Below are 18425 nucleotides of genomic sequence, written 5' to 3'. Positions count from 1 at the left end.
AATTTTGAGTTTTTGGTGACTTAAACAAAGTTTCTCATGTAACGGCCCATATCTATATCTAACAATTGTTATTTATGTACATATTTCTCCATGGTGTATTGGTAAAGACAGAGAGAAACTTTTAATTGCCGTGGCTCCAGACTTGGGCATCTTTTTTTCTTTTATATTTGTCATTTTTAAAATATACCTTAAAGAACAAAAAAAATATGACTAAACTAAAAAACATGATAGCGACTGAATAAAAAGAGAGCTTCGAAATCTATCTATCTATCTCTTTATACTGCCTCACACATTTCGCGAGTATTATGGGCAGGGTGCGTGTCGGTGATTAGTACAGAATAAAAGAATAAAAACTGAAAGACAGTTCTTTCAGCAATAGTAAGAATGTGAAAGTGATGGATGTTGTTAAAATGTTAAAAAGGATAGAGTAAAAGGATAAAAACAATTGCAGTTTACTTAGTAACTGAGCTGGGCCACTGCCTGTTTGAAGGACTCAATGTCACTTATACTGCAACTTTTTTATAATTGACTGTAGGGAAAAGCCAAGACCCTTTTCAGTGGTATAACATAAATGTTACTTTCAGTATTAAGGTGTATATTGTGACATTCTGGCACTCTTTTTTTTTTTTAAATATTATTCTACATAACATTCAAAGAGAGCGTGTGGCATCATTCTTATTTATTTGTAATATAATCAGTGATAATGATAAAATGCAATGCTTGGAATGGTGGAATCAATCTAACACATCTATAGTAAGATTAAGAAGAATGAACCAGAGGTTTTGTCAAAAATCAATAAATTTCGTTATGTGACTGAGTGTGACTTTTTTGTTACTAGAGTTATTTAGGGATGTTACCGTTTGTTACCTATGTTACTAAGAAAATAGAATCAGAGGTTTTGTCAAAAATCAATAAATTTCGTTATGTGACAGTGTGTGACTTTTTTGTTACTAGAGTTATATAGTGATGTTACCTTTTGTTACCTATGTTACTAAGAAAATAGAACCAGAGGTTTTGTCAAAAATCAATAAATTTCGTTATGTGACTGTGTGTGACTTTTTTGTTACTAGAGTTATATAGGGATGTTACCGGTACTAAGAAAATAGAACCAGAGGTTTTGTCAAAAATCAATAAGTTTCGTTATGTGACAGTATGTGACTTTTTTTGTTACTAGAGTTATATAGGGATGTCACCTTTTGTTACCTATGTTACTAAGAAAATAAAATCACATGTTCTGTCAATCAAAAAATCAATAAATTTCGTTATGTGACAGTATGTGACTTTTTTGTTACTAGAGTTATATAGGGATGTTACCTTTTGTTACCTATATATGTTACTAAGAAAATAAAATCACATGTTCTGTCAAAAATCTATAAATTTCATATAGATGCAGTTTTTGTGACTTTCTGTTACTAGAATAATGAAGGTTTGTTACTGGTCACAAAAATAGTAGTTGCTGTAGGAAAATTCAAAAACTTGCTATATATGAATGTCAGGCATGGCTGCAATATTTGGTGGTAACCCATTCCACAAGACTGCAGTGTGGGGGAAAAAGAAATATTTCAAGTAATCTGAATTGACTCGGACCTGACGAAGACTTAAGGGATGCATGTGCCTAGTAAACCTGGTAGGGGCCTGTAAGTAATTGGGGAGGGAGATGGCTACAAGGCCATGGTATATATTATAGAACATGACATGCTTAGAGTCTAGACGTCTGTTCTCAAGCGTGAAATACGGGGTTCCTAGAAGATCTCACTGATCAACGAATTCGGTTACGTGCGAGTTTAGTCTGTTTCACTGATCTGTCTTATCGAATACAGATAATATGTAGTATTTAACGCGTGGAAGAGTCTGGTGCGAGTTATACTTGTAACCATCACGTTGTTATTATTCTCACGAAAAACCGCATTATGTTTACAAATTCCCAATTCCCGGTAAAAGTGGCAACAAAACAAACATAAATGGAAAACACTTTATGACTTTTGATTGAAGCAGCTTTATACTGTCATAGGACGATTCGACATTCCCTTTTGAACCAAAGTAAATAATTTCAAGTGTTACAGTAGACAGTCTAATTTCGTGCGGATCAAGAGGGGCTGTTTTATGACCTGATATTTTAGTTGCTAACTTGACATCCCGTCAAAAGTTCTCATCTGTACCAAAACGTCCTATGTGGACTAAATGAAGCCTATATCCAACTTAAAGAAATTGTAACAGTCTTGGGAAAGACCGGGACTCGAACCTTGGACCTTCAGCTTACAGTGCCATAGATCTATACAGAGAGCCTTGAATTCGGCTACACCTATCGGACCTCAGTCAAACAGCAGCATGTCAGTACATGTGATCAGCTGTTTAGACAGAATAGGGGCTACTAACAGTGCCAGTGCTCAACTAATTGAGCTACCATCGTTCCGAGGCCACCCGATACGAGAACTGCTACACAATTATATTCGGTTATAGACCCTGGAAGTCAGCCCCTTCCCGGTCAGTCTCTTCTCCGCCCCTGCAAAATGTCATTCAGAATATTTTATATTTTAGCCTGTTAAAACAAGCTGAGCCATTTAACAAAGTTACTAGCAGTTGCTATAGAACCAGAACCGCTTCCCTAGACGGCGAACTTATAGGAAAGATCGTGTTTGTATACAAATCCATTGTATTTTCTATTTTTAGCACTGATAAGACGGAGATCGGGTGGGCAGACGCCTAGCGTCCATGTTTTTTTGTAAACGGGGATGTTTTTCTAACTGCTTAAACTTCCTTAAAACACAGATATATCAAAGTTTTTTTGATCATTGGAAAGGTTATAATATAAAACAAGCAATTTAATAATAACTTTTAATTATTATTTCAAAGTAAAATGGATTAATTATGAACGCTTAACTTACAGTGTTTTTCTAAAAGTTTTGAACATCTGTGCGCCACTATAAAAATCTTATGTCATTTAAAATGGTAATTCATTTTAAAAAGATAATTGCATAAGAAAATATGAAACTCATAAGCATTTCAAAACTTTTTGAATTTTTAAAATCCATAAATAAAAAAGTTATTAAGAATTAAAAATTCCGATCCCATACATAAACAATGTAAAAACAATTGTTTAACCAACCACTAGATAAACAGGTCTTAATGCCTGATGTCAGGGCGATCTCTCCTATTCGTTTGTAATTGGTTCTCTAGCCAAAGTCTGTGTAGGCTAGGGAACCATGCATAAAGCTACCGAAATTCACATTGTTTCTTTTGGTAATCACATTGTTTCTTTTGGTATCATGCATGTTACTATCTTAATTGATTTTACCATTTCAGCAAGCCATTGCCCTTGCATTTATCTGCGCTTACTGTGTCGCTAAAAGTGGAAATCATTGTAGGCATCAGAGCAAACCGAAATACAGCGAACAATCTTAAATTTGGAGGAAATAGTTAAAGCTGTATCAGTTACATTACTAGTATTATGATAAGTAATGGCTAGTGATAGTAAAATGTCAATTAGTAATTTAAACACTGGTACATGTTTAAAACAAATAACATTTTAAATTGGCAAAGTAGTTTTCACGCTGTTATAATCAGTAACGGTCCAACTTTGTTAATTTAATACCGTACAGGTATAATACTCTGTTCTTTCTTCCAACATTTATCTTTCCTCAACATAATGTAGTTGAAACTTGCCAACAAGTCCTAGGCCAAGAACGATAACTAGCCAAATCGGCTTAGGCACTTTAGAATTATGGCCCTTGAAACTTGTTTTTGATAATCAAAGCACTCAAAGTCTGATAAGGCAGTTGAGGTTTTGGTTGACTCATATACTACTATTCAGATGATTAGACAGTTGTGGGAGACATGTGCTTTTCTCAAAAGCATCTCTAGTAATCATCTTAATTTGCCTGTTTTGGTTTTTTAGATATCTACAGCTGTAGGGATCCAGCAGAAACCCAGACAGCTGAGGGAAAAAAGCTTAAGTGTGCAATGCATGCATATAGGTATATCAATATAGTGTGTATTTATTAATGTCATAAGTTTTCTATTTTCAGAAATGCAGTTATGACTTAAAAGTTAAATCAGGAGAGAATAAGTGCTATGTATGAGGCAAGATGTCAAAAAATATTCACAGTGGGTGTTACTGTTGTGGGGTGACGCCTTCAGCAAGGATGGATATAGATGCAGCGCTTGATGAACTGGGAATGCTGAGCAGTGTAACAGAGAGCCGAAAACAGTACATGCAGGTATATAAGCCCTTTCGAAGGGTGAAACTTTGGTTGACTTGATATTGTTCATGTACCAGTATTCATGCACTCCAGTAATATGGTGAAGGTGCTTGGGTCAGTGTCAGTCAAACTTTCACCTGATTTCGCTTGTTTACTGTGATGATCCGACTTGTAGTGCGTAGGTTTTGTAACTGTATTTTACCTTTACTCAGTTGACTTGTAGAGTTTTATGAGAACTTTTTGGAATGAGCAAAATGCCTGTTGATCTCTTAAGTCAGTGTGGGATTTTCAGTTTTGATGGGCACTTGAAGAAGAAATTAAAGGGAAAGGCAATGTTGTTCCTTATGCTAATTCCGTCTGCTAGGATTTCTTATTTCATTTAAAGAAGTGGAAGAATTTTCAAAATTGGCTTAAAAATGAGAAAGTTATCAGCATTAAATATTTAATTAAAATGACAGCCATTTTGTTTCTATGGCAACAAAAAACCCAAAATGACAGATTTTTTAAAATTCTTCATACATATTTGAATTGAATTTACTTATTTTTGTAAAATAATTTTTCTACTTGTTCAAGCTATAATGAAAGGGATTGACATGTTTTACATCTTACACTCAAGAAACATATATGAAATTAGTCACTTTAAAAGGTTATTTGCTAAATAAAGAATTCAGCAGTGTGTAAATGATGTCATAAACACTAACATGGCTTTCATATAAAATTAACTTATTATCAGGCTTTCCTTGCACTTTAATTAACAGGCACATCTGTACTTTCAGTTTTTGAGTAGTCAAGCATTGTTGTCTTCAAAGAGCTCTTGTTAAATTTCCAGACATTATGCTCTAAAACAGTACTTACACTGTTAGTACACTAAATTTGCAGCTTGTGCTAGAATTTTCAGTCAGTATGTCCAGATCATTAATCTTTGGGGTGTGGGGGGGGAGTGGGGGAGGAGTCTCCGTGGCAGAGTGGTTAAGGTAGCTGAGTTTTTTAATAACTTGCCTCTTTTTGGTCTTTGAATCCTTCATGTAATTGAGCCATCAGTGCCTGCCTGTGGTGAAATAATGCACGCAGGGGCACCTTTAATCTTCCTGTACCAACAAAAGCCAGAAAGTTGTCACATGACCTATAATTGTGTCAGTGTTATGTTAAACTCGATTCCAAAAAAATCCTTGGAGGGTCAGTGACATACCCAAGAGTAAAGAAATGGAGATCCACTTTAAGTTGGTTTTAACCTTGGAGAATGAGGGATTTTGAATGTTAATTTTCAGCCATGTACAAACTTTACTACTATTTTGCATTTTTGATCTTCAGCTATACAAGTATTTATGGAAAAAATTATGATTGCATCTTGTTTTGCAGGAAAGAATGAGAACAAGAAGTGAAAGTGCATTGATAACAAAACGTCAAATGTATCCCAAATCTCACAGTCTACCAGCCAGCTCAGCCTCTTCAAGCTATCAAATAGTTCACTTAGACACTAAATATATAACCGGATTTACTGATACTCCAAATCCGGAGGATATGAAATCCAGTATTAGACAGTTGCCGCAGTCTTCAACTGATGAAGTGTTTGTCGATTATTCAAAAGATTACAGAACGCAGCAAGAGAATATGGATTCAGCTGCCGAACAAAGGAGGAAAATGAGGCTGAAATTTAAACGTGAAGACATATCAGCGCGTAATAGGAGACTACTGGCTCGGAAACGGGCTAAACAACCATATGAAGTTCCCTGGAGACTGACTCAATCTTTCCAAGATAGCTTATTGTCACGTTCAGATGACATTCCGGAATCTAAGTCAAATTCTTCCTCTCCAGTTAAACCGTTGAATCCAGAATCTCTAACAAGGTCAAGGTCATTGGATAATATTGATTTTTCGGCGTTCTTTATCTCTGAGAATCGCGATAGACAAGATATTGACAATGTAGCATCTGGTCTTAAAAATCTAAATTTTTCTGATACTTAACAGCTGTGGTTTAATGTGTTAAGTTATAGCTTTTTTTTCTTTAATTTATCCTACAGTATGTCCTGTGAGTATGAGATATTACATGTCAGTATTCTCATTCAAGTTAATTGCTTATCTTGTTACTGTAAAAGCACATATTTTCGCAAGGTCATAATTTAGCATACTTGAAATATTTTTCGTGAGGTTTATTACTCATGAGATTGTTAAGTAGAGTTAGCCTGCTTAAATCGGCTTTTTAATAAGTCTGTGTCCATAAAACTTACACATTGTGAAGCGTTAACTGGTTTAATTAAATACATTACATACATGTACATGACATACAAAAGTAATTATATGATTTCTAAATTAAATATTTATGTAATTCTCTTCATCATCAAATTATGATATCCTTAAGTAGTTATGGAAAACTTGGAACATGTCCGATTTTCAGCACGACTATATGAAGTATGTGGAGAGCTAACCTACTCAACCTGGCATCGGCATCTGCATCCTTCCGCGTCCCCACCTTGGTTAAAGTTTTTTTTTACACTTTCTCTTTTTTTCTCCGTACCTCTGTAATTACATGTACTTGATGGATTTGTTTCAAACTTAAAATAGTTATTCCTTATTATCACCCACATCATATGGCACAAGGGCCATAACTCTCACACCAATATTTCATGAATTATCCCCTCTTTTTACTTAGAATTTCATGTTAAAGTTTTGATGCACTTTCACTGTATCTTAATTATTACGAAATGGATTTGATTCAAACTAAAAGTAATTGTTCCACATCATCTCCCACATCATATGACACAAGGTACATACCGGTAACTCTGGTACCAATATTTAATGAATTATCCCCCACTTTTACTCAGAATTTCAGGTTAAAGTTTTGATGCACTTTCACTTTATCTCAGTTATTTCTAAATGGATTTGATTTAAACTTAAAATAGTTGTTCAGCATCATCACCCACATCATATGACACAAGAGCCATGACTCTTGCTCCAATATTTCATGAATTATCTCCCCTTTTTTAGCTCACCTGTCACGAAGTGACAAGGTGAGCTGTTGTGACCGCTTGATGTCCGTCGTCCATCGTGCATAGTCCGTCGTCCATCGTCCGTCGTCAGTCAACAATTTCTAAAAAAATCTTCTTCTTGAAAACCACTGGGCAGAATTACACAAAACTTCACAGGAATTAGCCTTGGGTGGCCCCCTTGCAAAATTATTCAAAGAATTGAATTCCATGCAGAACTCTGGTTGCCATGGTAACTGAAAGGAAAAACTTTAAAAATTTTCTTGTCCAAAACCACAGGGCGCTAGGGCTCTGATATCTGGTGTGTAGCATCATCTAGTGGTCCTCTACCAAAATTGTTCAAATTATCCCCTAGGATCAAATATGGCCCCACCCCGGGGGTCACATGGTTTATATAGACTTATATAAATCTTCTTGTACAAAACCACATGGCCTAGGGCTTTGATATTTGGTATGTAGCATCATCTAGTGGTCCTCTACCAAGATTGTTCAAATTATCCCCCTAGGGTCAAATATGGCCCTGCCCCGGGGATCACATGGTTTATATAGATTTATATAGGGAAAACTTTGAAAATCTTCTTATAGACTTATATAAATCTTCTTGTACAAAACCACATGGCCTAGGGCTTTGATATTTGGTATGTAGCATCATCTAGTGGTCCTTTACCAAGATTATTCAAATTATCCCCCTTGGATCAAATATGGCCCCGCCCCGGGGGTCCCAAGTTTTACATAGACTTATATAGGAAAAAGCTTTAAAAATCTTCTTGTCTGAAACCATACGACCTAGGCTTTTGATATTTGGTATGATGCATTGTCTATTAGTCCTCTACCAAAATTATACAAATTATGCCCCTGGGGTCACTTAGTTATTATTTGAGTTATATAGGAAAAATACTTTAAAAATCATCTGATCCTATTTCCAAGACTGTTTCATTATAATTACCTGATGACCCCAAGTGGTATGATGTCACTTGACTGTGACCTTGACCTACTGACCTACTTTTTTGCTTTTTAAGATACAGCCTTGAAATTTTGATGACATACACAGTTTTGCACACAAATTGTAAAACTGAATTTCATTGACCATGAATGTGACCTACTGACTTTCTTAATATTTTATCATCAGTTTGACATTTGAAACACGTAACTCAATGATATTACTCAGGTGAGCGATCCACATAATCACCCACATCCTATGACAAAAGGTGCATAACTCTTGCACCAAATTATATGAATTATGTCCCCTTTTTGATTAGAATTATACTTAGTGTTTTGATAGACTTTATCTTTATCTCTCTTATAACTTGATATTTTTGACACAGACTCAAGCCATTGTGCAGTATCTTCATCTACCACTGGAGTCATTAAACACTCCATTGACAGCTCCAGCTTCCTCAGATGTGCCCAGTTTCACTATCCAACATCAAAATAGTCGAGCGCGCTGTCTCCTGTGACAGCTCTTGTTGTAAATATTGCCATTTGCATTTGATATGTTGTGCAATGTTTGCATAATGACAATATATTTCCTGATTTGCTTTATTCTAATGGTTAATATTTATGTTTGCGAGGGTGAGGAACCTCTCAAATGTAGAGAAAACTAAACCCTGTGAAAATTTCTGCTTTTACAGCAAGATGAAAATTGTTTAAAGTATTTCAAGAGACTTTTTTTTGCTATTTATTTAAGAAAATACAAACCATTTTTAGAAAACATAAAATTAACATATTTATATTTATTTGTATTAACAGTACTATGTATTAGGCTTAAATAGTACACATTTACATGTATGCATTGTATAGCTAAATACAGCGGAGATCTATATGTAATACCAATAAAAGAAGTGGAAGTTTTTTTTCTAGCAACTGATAGTTACTGCATGACATTTGATTAATTACTATAGCTCTACATACACTTCGAAAGGTTGTGTATAAGGTCAATGTCAGTATTGATTTATATATGAGCCGCGCCATGAGAAAACCAACATAGTGGCTTTGCGACCAGCATGGATCCAGACCAGCCTGCGCATCCACGCAGTCTGGTCAGGATCCATGCTGTTCGCTTTCAAAGCCTATTATTATTAGAGAAACTGTCAGCGAACAGCAAAGATCCTGACCAGACTGCGCGGATGCGCAGGCTGGTCTGGATCCATGCTGGTCGCAAAGCCGCTATGTTGGTTTTCTCATGGTGTGGCTCATATTTTGTTAAGTTAAATACATTTGATGAGGATTTTCTACATTTGAAGAAAATATGTTAAGATAGAAATTTTTTAATGAAAGGTAGGCATTGGATATCTTTAACCGTAAATTTCACCACTGATGTTTTTAGGTGTAACTTTTGCAGTATTTATTGTGGGGGGAACACTCAGTTTAGAGATGAAATTGGGAGTCAATTTAGGGAAAACATTGGGTGTCAGTGTGGGGCTAAACTTTAGTCCCACTGGCATATAGTATTTCAAAGCTAAAATTCCCAATTGAAAACTTGAAAAAAAAACAAAAAAACATGAAAATTTTTACAGTTTTTCTTGAGAACGCAGAATTGGAAGAGTATACTCGTGTTTAGTGGTGTAGCATAAACAAGAGGTCCATGTTAACCCTTGAACTTCACCCAAGTTCACAGCTCTGAAATGTTACTCAGTTGAGAGAGCTCGTTTAATTTTGGGTTGAGAATTGCCAAGGAAAATATTTTGGAATTGGGTCAACTTCTTCTGTCAGACAAGATTTCAAAATTTACACTGTATACATACATACATGTAGCTAAAAGCAACCACACCATCTGGTAGCCATTTTGTTTGATAAATCAGAGTAACTGTAATAACATTATGGCAGCAGCTTTTGACATGAAGATGTTATGGTAAATCAATGGATAAGGACTAAGATACGTGTATGCATATTTTGAAGGTCATGATATAATATGAATCTTCATTTCGGTGTTAAAATGTATGCTTTTGCATTAAATATCGTATTTGGTGATGCCAGTATGATGAAAGGATGATGATGTCACTTGCCCAAAATGGTTGCTGTTTCAAAAATGGCCTCCATTTCATTAGATGGAAAATACTCAGATGGCTGCAGCTTTTTTGTTTATAGCCTGATTTTCATCATTTTTTCAGTAGGTTTATTGTTTTGCCAATCCTCTGATGAATTTAAGTATTTTCAAATATTGCAAATTCCCCTTGAATTTTTTCCTTTCATCGGCTCATCACAGGTTCAGTATTTTATCATAGGAATGTTCTTACATCACTCCAGTTTCAGACACCTTTTGATTGCTTCATGTTTGGATTTTATAGAACTTGGCACAAATATTTGTCAGAACACTGTGATGTGTAGTGCACAGTACTGCAAACACATTTCATTTTTCATGGTTTTTGCCCCAAAAACTGCAGTTTCATGATGATATGTCTTTGTGGATTTAAATGATTGAAGGTACTATAAAAGGAGCTCATATTTCTTCACTTGGATTTAATTTTTTTGAATTGATTCAGCTATGAAATAAAAAAAAATTAGTCCCCATGATATTAATGTTTTCATAATATCCTTTACACTATCAACAGTGTACAGTATAACTGACCCCTTTATATAAGGTCAAGGTAAGAAAGTCTTGATATATGCTTCAAGTATTTATGTGTACTGTATGCTGGGGTCAAGATCAGGAGAAATATAATGTGACATTTACCAATCTATGGGATGAATTAGCTTGAGAAAGTATGACAACTTTTGAATAGGCTTCACTGTTTTAATGCTGCTTTCCTCAAGGTCAAGGTCAGTATGAGTCAAATGGTTGCATATAAGTTTGGTGTGCCATAAGACCCAAATATATAAATAAATAAATAAGTTTGTATAAGGTCAGGATCAGCCTGAAATTATGTATAAGGTCAGTAAAAGTTGGAAGATTATGTAAAAGTTCATGGGCATTATGGGTCAAAATGTTGTGTTAAAGGTCAAGGTCAGTATGGGTCAAAAGGTTGTGTGTAAGGGCAATCTCAGTATTGGTCAAAAGGTTATTTATAAGGTCAAGGTCAGTACTGGTCAAAAGGTTGTGTATACGGTCAAGGTCAGTATGGGTCAGAAGGTTTTGTTTAAGGTCAAGGTCAGTATGGGTCAAAAGATTGTGTGTAAGGGCAATCTCAGTATGGGTCAAAAGGTTGTGTATAAGGTCAAGGTCAGTATGGGTCAAAAGGTTGTGTGTAAGGGCAATCTCAGTATGGGTCAAAAGGTTGTGTATAACATCAAGGTCAGTATTGATCAAAAGGTTGTGTATAATGTCAAGGTCAGTATGAGTCAAAAGGTTGTGTTTAAGGTCAATGTCAGTATGAGTCAAAAGGTTGTGTATAAGGGCAATCTCAATATGTGTCAAAAGGTTGTGTATAAGGTCAAGGTCAGTATGGGTCAAAAGGTTGTGTATAACATCAAGGTCAGTATGGGTCAAAAGGTTGTGTGTAAGGGCAATCTCAGTATGGGTCAAAAGGTTGTGTATAACATCAAGGTCAGTATTGATCAAAAGGTTGTGTATAATGTCAAGGTCAGTATGAGTCAAAAGGTTGTGTTTAAGGTCAATGTCAGTATGAGTCAAAAGGTTGTGTTTAAGGTCAATGTCAGTATGAGTCAAAAGGTTGTGTTTAAGGTCAAGGTCAGTATGAGTCAAAAGGTTGTGTTTAAGGTCAAGGTCAGTATGAGTCAAAAGGTTGTGTTTATGGTCAATGTCAGTATGAGTCAAAAGGTTGTGTTTAAGGTCAATGTCAGTATGAGTCAAAAGGTTGTGTTTAAGGTCAAGGTCAGTATGAGTCAAAAGGTTGTGTTTAAGGTCAATGTCAGTATGAGTCAAAAGGTTGTGTTTAAGGTCAAGGTCAGTATGAGTCAAAAGGTTGTGTTTAAGGTCAAGGTCAGTATGAGTCAAAAGGTTGTGTTTAAGGTCAAGGTCAGTATGAGTCAAAAGGTTGTGTTTAAGGTCAAGGTCAGTATGAGTCAAAAGGTTGTGTTTAAGGTCAATGTCAGTATGAGTCAAAAGGTTGTGTATAAGGGCAATCTCAATATGTGTCAAAAGGTTGTGTATAAGGTCAAGGTCAGTATGGGTCAAAAGGTTGTGTATAACATCAAGGTCAGTATTGGTCAAAAGGTTGTGTATAATGTCAAGGTCAGTATGGGTCAAAAGGTTGTGTTTAAGGTCAAGGTCAGTATGAGTCAAAAGATTGTGTATAAGGGCAATCTCAATATGGGTCAAAAGGTTGTGTATAAGGTCAAGGTCAGTATGCGTCAAAAAGTTTTTATAATGTTAAAAATCAGTATGAGTCAAAAGCTACATAAAAAACATTGTTCATTTTCCAAGCTGTAGCACGGATAATTTCTCTCAAATTTAGCAGTCGATGAATGTGAGTTGTACATCCAGTTCTCAAGAACACATACGTTTTGCATGTAGTACTGGTGATTGCAATAAATTGTAACAGATATCTATACCCTTATACCATAGAATCAGTCATTTGTTGTTTTGTAAATGACCTTTGTTTCATTGCCAAACTCAAAATCATTGTTAAAGTTTTTCAGTTAAAGTTGAATTCTGATAACTTTTTAGTCACTTGATTTATATGATGTGCACGTACCCTACAGATACTAAGGTAACTTAAAAGAAATTTGAAATATCGAGTTGAAAAAAACTATTGACTGTCAAAGCATTGTGCAAAATTTTCAACGATTAATTAAAAATCTGTCAGTCTGGATTTGACTTAATTATAAACCCCAGGAAAATTGCATAAAAAATTGTTTGTAAAATATTTTGGATGGAAAGAATGTCTGGTTATGCTAGAAAAGGTATACACAATGTTTTGACTTCTGTTTGCAATATGTGGTAAGCAGTTTTTTTATACTATTTTAATTTCATTAAAATTTACAAAGCAGTGTCGGTCAGGGCATTATGCTACCCCTTTAAAGGTTGTATTGTTTTTCACAAACAAGTGCTATCTAAATATTTCAGTTTTGTATGATTATGTTTGTCTGTAAGTCTTCCTGAGTGAAATATGAAATTTATACAGTCAAATCTGTATTAAGCAGCAAGCTAAGGGAACATCACATTTAGGCTGCCTATAGGTAGCGGACTGTTAATGACTATCAGAAAATTATTCTCTGTGCGATTTTGCCATTTTTCAATTTTTACCAGAAGGTATATGCTCATTCAGAAACTACATCTGTAGGATACCAAAATGCCTGATTGGGATGCATGTATGTAAACATACCGAAATTGCTGAGTGTCCTTATGGGTCCACTACCTTAACCTTAGTCTACTAATTTTCTAAATTGGACTGGTCCATCATTCAGTTTGGGCAGTGCCACTAATTATTCGATGGGTGTTCACTGAAAATTCATTGACTGAATAGCGAATAGTGCAGACCATGATCAGACTGCACGAATGTGCAGGCTGATCTTGGTCTGCACTGGTTGCAAAGGCAGAATCAATTGCCACCAGCAGGCTAAAGGTTAAGACAAGTTGAAATATTGGAACAAAAAGTCAGCTTGGGAAGTTAGTTGACTGGCTGCTTAAGGCAATATCAGTGACCACTAAGGCGGGTTTAACTGGAAACGTTTTCAACTTTAATGAATTTTTGACTTAACTGATGAGAATTTGTGATCTTTATTTATTAAGACTACTGTTTACCTCAGTTGTTATATACATTCACATTTATATGTTTATATATTATTCCATGATAGGACCTCTGACAGTTTTCAAACTAATTTTCCTCAGAATTTGCCAAAAAAAAAAAAAAAATCAGGAAAGATAACATGTGGCCAGTATAGTTAATTTAATAAACTTTAGATTCCAAAAATATTTAATTTGAAATTAATTGTTATGGTGTTGTTTTGAGGCCAAAACAATGATATTTTTATTGTGCATGGAAAATGTATTTTTAAAAAGAAAAATTTCCCCCCCATTGCCCAACCTTATCATTTTGCAATGACTTTAAACGATACGTGTTAATTTGAGGTTTGGGCAATATAGTCTAATCAAGTCGTAACTGAACAATTTTACACATTATAATAAGCAAGTAAATACTGTTTATAAAAATGAATGCATTCAGAGAAAACATAAAAATCAAATTAGAATATTTAGTCTTTTTGAAAAAAAAAGCAAGATGTTTCGACAATTATTCCAGAGATTTGCGTTAGTAACATTAGACTTAGGAATGATAACAAATATAGGCATACCTGTATGAAGCAGTAATCCAAGGTAGCAATGCAATCTGGCTGCTGCTTAAAGACAGGTAGAAATTAGAACAAAATGTCTATTTGAGAATTTAGCTGACTGGCTGCTTAAAGCATATAGCTAGCCTGCCTGCTTTGCTAAATAGGGAGAGTGCAGGTCTATAGGCTTCGGGTTTGTGAGTTCGAGCCCTGGGCAAGGTGTATGTTCTCCTTGACGATTTGATAAAAGACATTGTATCTGAAATCATTCATCTTCCACCTCTGTTTATGTGGGGAAGTTGGCAGTTACTTGCGGAGAACAGGTTTGTACTGGTACTGAATCCAGGAACACCAGTAAGGTTAACTGCCCGCCGTTACATAACTGAAATAATGTTGAAAAAAAACAGCGTTAAAGTTAAAACACAAAACAAACAAGTAAGGCAAGTAGCTGGTTGATGCATGTGGCTGCTTAGACAGGTTCAACTGTATAACTGATGACTTTGAGTGGATTTTACACACTGTCGAAAATTTAAGCAGATTTCATTTTATAAAACTGTCAGAGGTTCTTACTGAAGTTATAGGCCTAGGTTTAGACAACTTTGATTATGAAACAAAATGATGTTGTATTAAATTTTTGAAAGAGACGGCTGTTGGTCTTTATTCAAGACATGAAACTCAATATATTGAACTCAGTTATCTCATTATATCTTTAACTTACTTATCTCAGTATTCTGGCTATCTCGAAGACAATTTCAAGTCCCATGCACAAAATATCATTTGAAGACAAATTTTGGAACTCAAGATACACTCAAAAAATTTCCTAATTGGTCAGTTTATATTGTATTAGATCTACTATTTTGTTAATAATGCATGGATTCACACGAAATTTCACATACCGGCATTTGAACACGTGCATATTGGTGCACATGCCCAGCACGTGCAAAATATGCAATAGTGGTCAAAATGCTCAATGCGGTTACGTTGGCCATAAGTCGGCCAAAAATAAATCAATAATTAGCTTCAGTGCCTATTCAAATGCCGGTATGTGAAATTTCGTGTGAGTGCATGCATGGTTAAGATAGTAATACAATATATAAACTGACCGATTAGGAATTTTGTTAAGTGTATATAGTGTCAACTGTATCTGAAAGTATGTGTAGTGTGATGTATTACACACAAACTTAGCAAATGTCCAGAAGTGTTCATTGTCCAGTAGTTTAGGTCACTGACACACTTCGTCACCTCTGTAGATTGGCATGCACTTAGTACTTGAATACTAGGAAACCTTTTAGCTGCAGTACAGTAAAGCGTAGCACTGATTTATAAGGGTTGATGGTTCTATCCAGATGACTGTTGGAACCCATTATATTGGCCAGAGTGATGTTGGTATCTTCCGCCATGCTTTTCCTCAAGTTGTTTTGAAGGTATTGTTATAGGCATATAATTATGTTAAAGTCACATGTATTATTAGAATTCTAAACAAAATTGCTCACATGACATTCTATTGCTGTTTAGCTAAGTCGCTGTATGGAAATTTAGATCAGTCTGATAAAATGATATGAGTAGTTCTCAAAACTAACTTTTTATAATCTGATATACTTTGTACATCTTTAATATCACTGTTTTTAGCTCGACCATTCGCAGAATAGGGGAGCTATCCTACTTGCCCCGGCGTCGGCGCGAGTGTGAGCGTTAGCGTAAGTGTGAGCGTCACACAAATGTTAAAGTTTGCGTACCACCAAAAATATTTTCAAAGTCCATTGAGATATTGCTTTCATATTTTGCATACTTGTTTACCATCATAACCCCAGTCTGTAAAAAGGAGGAGGCAACTCTATCAAACATTTTGACTCAATTATGGCCCCTTTCAACTTAGAATAAATGTTAAAGTTAGCGTACCACCCCAAATAATTTCAGAGTCCATTTAGATATTGCTATCATATTTTGCATACTTATTTACCATCATGACCCTAGTCTGTAAAAAGGAGGCAACTCGATCAAGCATTTTGACTGAATTATGGCCCATATTCGATTTAGAATAAATGTTAAAGTTTGCGTACCACCCCAAACATTTTCAAAGTCCATTGAGATATTGCTTTCATATTTTGCATACTTGTTTACCATCATGACCCCAGTCTGTAAAAAGCAGGAGGCAAATCTAACAAGCATTTTGACTGAATTATGGCCCCTTTTCGACTTAGAATAAATGTTAAAGTTTGCGTACCACCCCAAACATTTTCAAAGTCCATTGAGATATTGCTTTCATATTTTGCATACTTGTTTACCATCATGACCCCGGTTTGTAAAAAGGAGGAGGCAACTCTATCAAGCATTTTGTCTGAATTATGGCCCCTTTTCTGCTTAGAATATGCTTATGGTAATGTTAAAGTTTTACTCATTGCTTATATTATACTATCAAGCACTGAGAATAGTCGAGCGCGCTATCCACTGACAGCTCTTGTTCTTCTCACAATTTTTTCACGAAGTTATTCCCAACTCTCTGTTTTAGTTCGACTATGCGAAGTATAAGGAGAGCTATCCTACTCGCCCTGGCGTCGGCGTTGGCGTCTTTCCGCGTCCCCACCTTGGTTAAATTTTTTTTACACTTTCTCTTTTTTCAACATATCTCTGTAATTACTTGATGGATTTGATTCAAACTTGAAATACTTATTCCTCATCATCATCTCTACATCGTCTGGCATAAAGGCCTTAACTCTGGCACCAATATTTCATGAATTATCCCCCCTTTTCACTTAGATTTTCAGGTTAAAGTTTTGATGCACTTTCACTCTATCTCTGTTATTACTGAATGGATTTGATTCAAACTTAAAACAGTTGTTCAACATCATCACCCACATCATATGACACAAGGTGCATAACGCTGGCACCATTTTTTCATGAATTATTCCCCCTTTTTAACGGTACTTAGAATTTCAGGTTAAAGTTTTGGTGCACTTTCACTCTACCTCTGTTATTACTGAATGGATTTGATTCAAACTTAAAATAGTTGTTCAGTATCATCACCCACATCATATGACACAAGGTGCATAACTCTGGCACAATTTTTCATGAATTATTCTCCTTTTTACTTAGAATTTCAGGTTAAAGTTTTATGCACTTTCACTCTATCTGTTATTACTGAATGGATCTGATTCAGACTTAAACAGTTATTCAACATCATTACCCTTATCATATGACACAAGGTGCATATCTCTGGGACCAATTTTCATGAATTATTTCCCCTTTTTACTTAGAATTTTAGGTTAAAGTTTTGATGCACTTTCACTCTGTCTGTTATTACTGAATGGATTTGATTCAAACTTAAAATAGTTGTTCAACATCATCACCCACACCATATGACGCAAGGTGCATAACACTGGCACCAATTTTTCATTAATTATTCCCCCTTTTTACTTACAATTTTAGGTTAAAGTTTTACTTTCACTCTGTCTCTGTTATTACTGAATGGATTTGATTCAAACTTAAAATAGTTGTTCAACATCATCACCCACACCATATGACACAAGGTGCATAACTCTGGCACCAATATTTAATGAATTATGCCCCATTTTGCTTAGGATATACTTATACATGTATAGTGTTTTGATACATTTTATCTTTACCTCTCTTATTACTTTAAGTTGATATTTTTGACATAGACTCAGGCTATTATGCAATATCTTCATCCACAATTGGAGTCATTAAACACTCCAATGACAGCTCTAGTTTCCTCAGATGTGCCCAGTTTCACTATCCAGCATCGAAATAGTCGAGCGCGCCGTCTCCTGTGACAGCTCTTGTTGTCTTTGCGAGATTTGTTAAGGGTTTGTATGTAAGCTGATACTGCCAAAACCAAAAGTGGAAATGATGGATTTAAATTTGAAATAACTTTACAGGTTCCATTATTTTATTCTGCTTTTCACAAAGTTAATCCCATTTCAGTTTGAGATATGCTCCGAACATTACAAATCATGAGACTAGTTGTTTTTTCAGCTTTAACAAAGCGCATCCGTATACGACTCAACGCAAGTAGGAACCGCGTGACAATCGCATTACAAGCCTCACAGGCTACTTT

General features: G+C 35.3%; 2 protein-coding genes across 2 annotated transcripts; both read left to right on the top strand.

The window, feature by feature from the left end:
• The first annotated feature begins 1903 nt into the window (after window positions 1-1903).
• LOC123540425 (uncharacterized) lies at window positions 1904-9039 on the top strand. Its single transcript, XM_045325436.2, has 3 exons — window positions 1904-2040; window positions 4026-4217; window positions 5559-9039. The coding sequence occupies exons 2-3, from the start codon at window positions 4086-4088 to the stop codon at window positions 6162-6164; spliced, it is 738 nt and encodes a 245-aa protein (XP_045181371.2). The 5' UTR covers window positions 1904-2040; window positions 4026-4085; the 3' UTR covers window positions 6165-9039.
• Window positions 9040-9285: 246 nt separating this feature from the next.
• On the top strand, window positions 9286-14994 carry LOC128549539 (uncharacterized). The gene is made up of 2 exons (XM_053526449.1): window positions 9286-12188; window positions 12333-14994. The coding sequence occupies exons 1-2, from the start codon at window positions 11088-11090 to the stop codon at window positions 12510-12512; spliced, it is 1281 nt and encodes a 426-aa protein (XP_053382424.1). The 5' UTR covers window positions 9286-11087; the 3' UTR covers window positions 12513-14994.
• The last annotated feature ends 3431 nt before the right edge of the window (window positions 14995-18425 follow it).

The sequence above is a fragment of the Mercenaria mercenaria genome, chromosome 16, assembly GCF_021730395.1.
Source record: "Mercenaria mercenaria strain notata chromosome 16, MADL_Memer_1, whole genome shotgun sequence".
Classification (NCBI taxonomy): Eukaryota; Metazoa; Mollusca; class Bivalvia; order Venerida; family Veneridae; genus Mercenaria; species Mercenaria mercenaria.
Note: the sequence above shows the minus strand (reverse complement) of the source record. Positions and strands in the feature narration are given on the sequence as shown.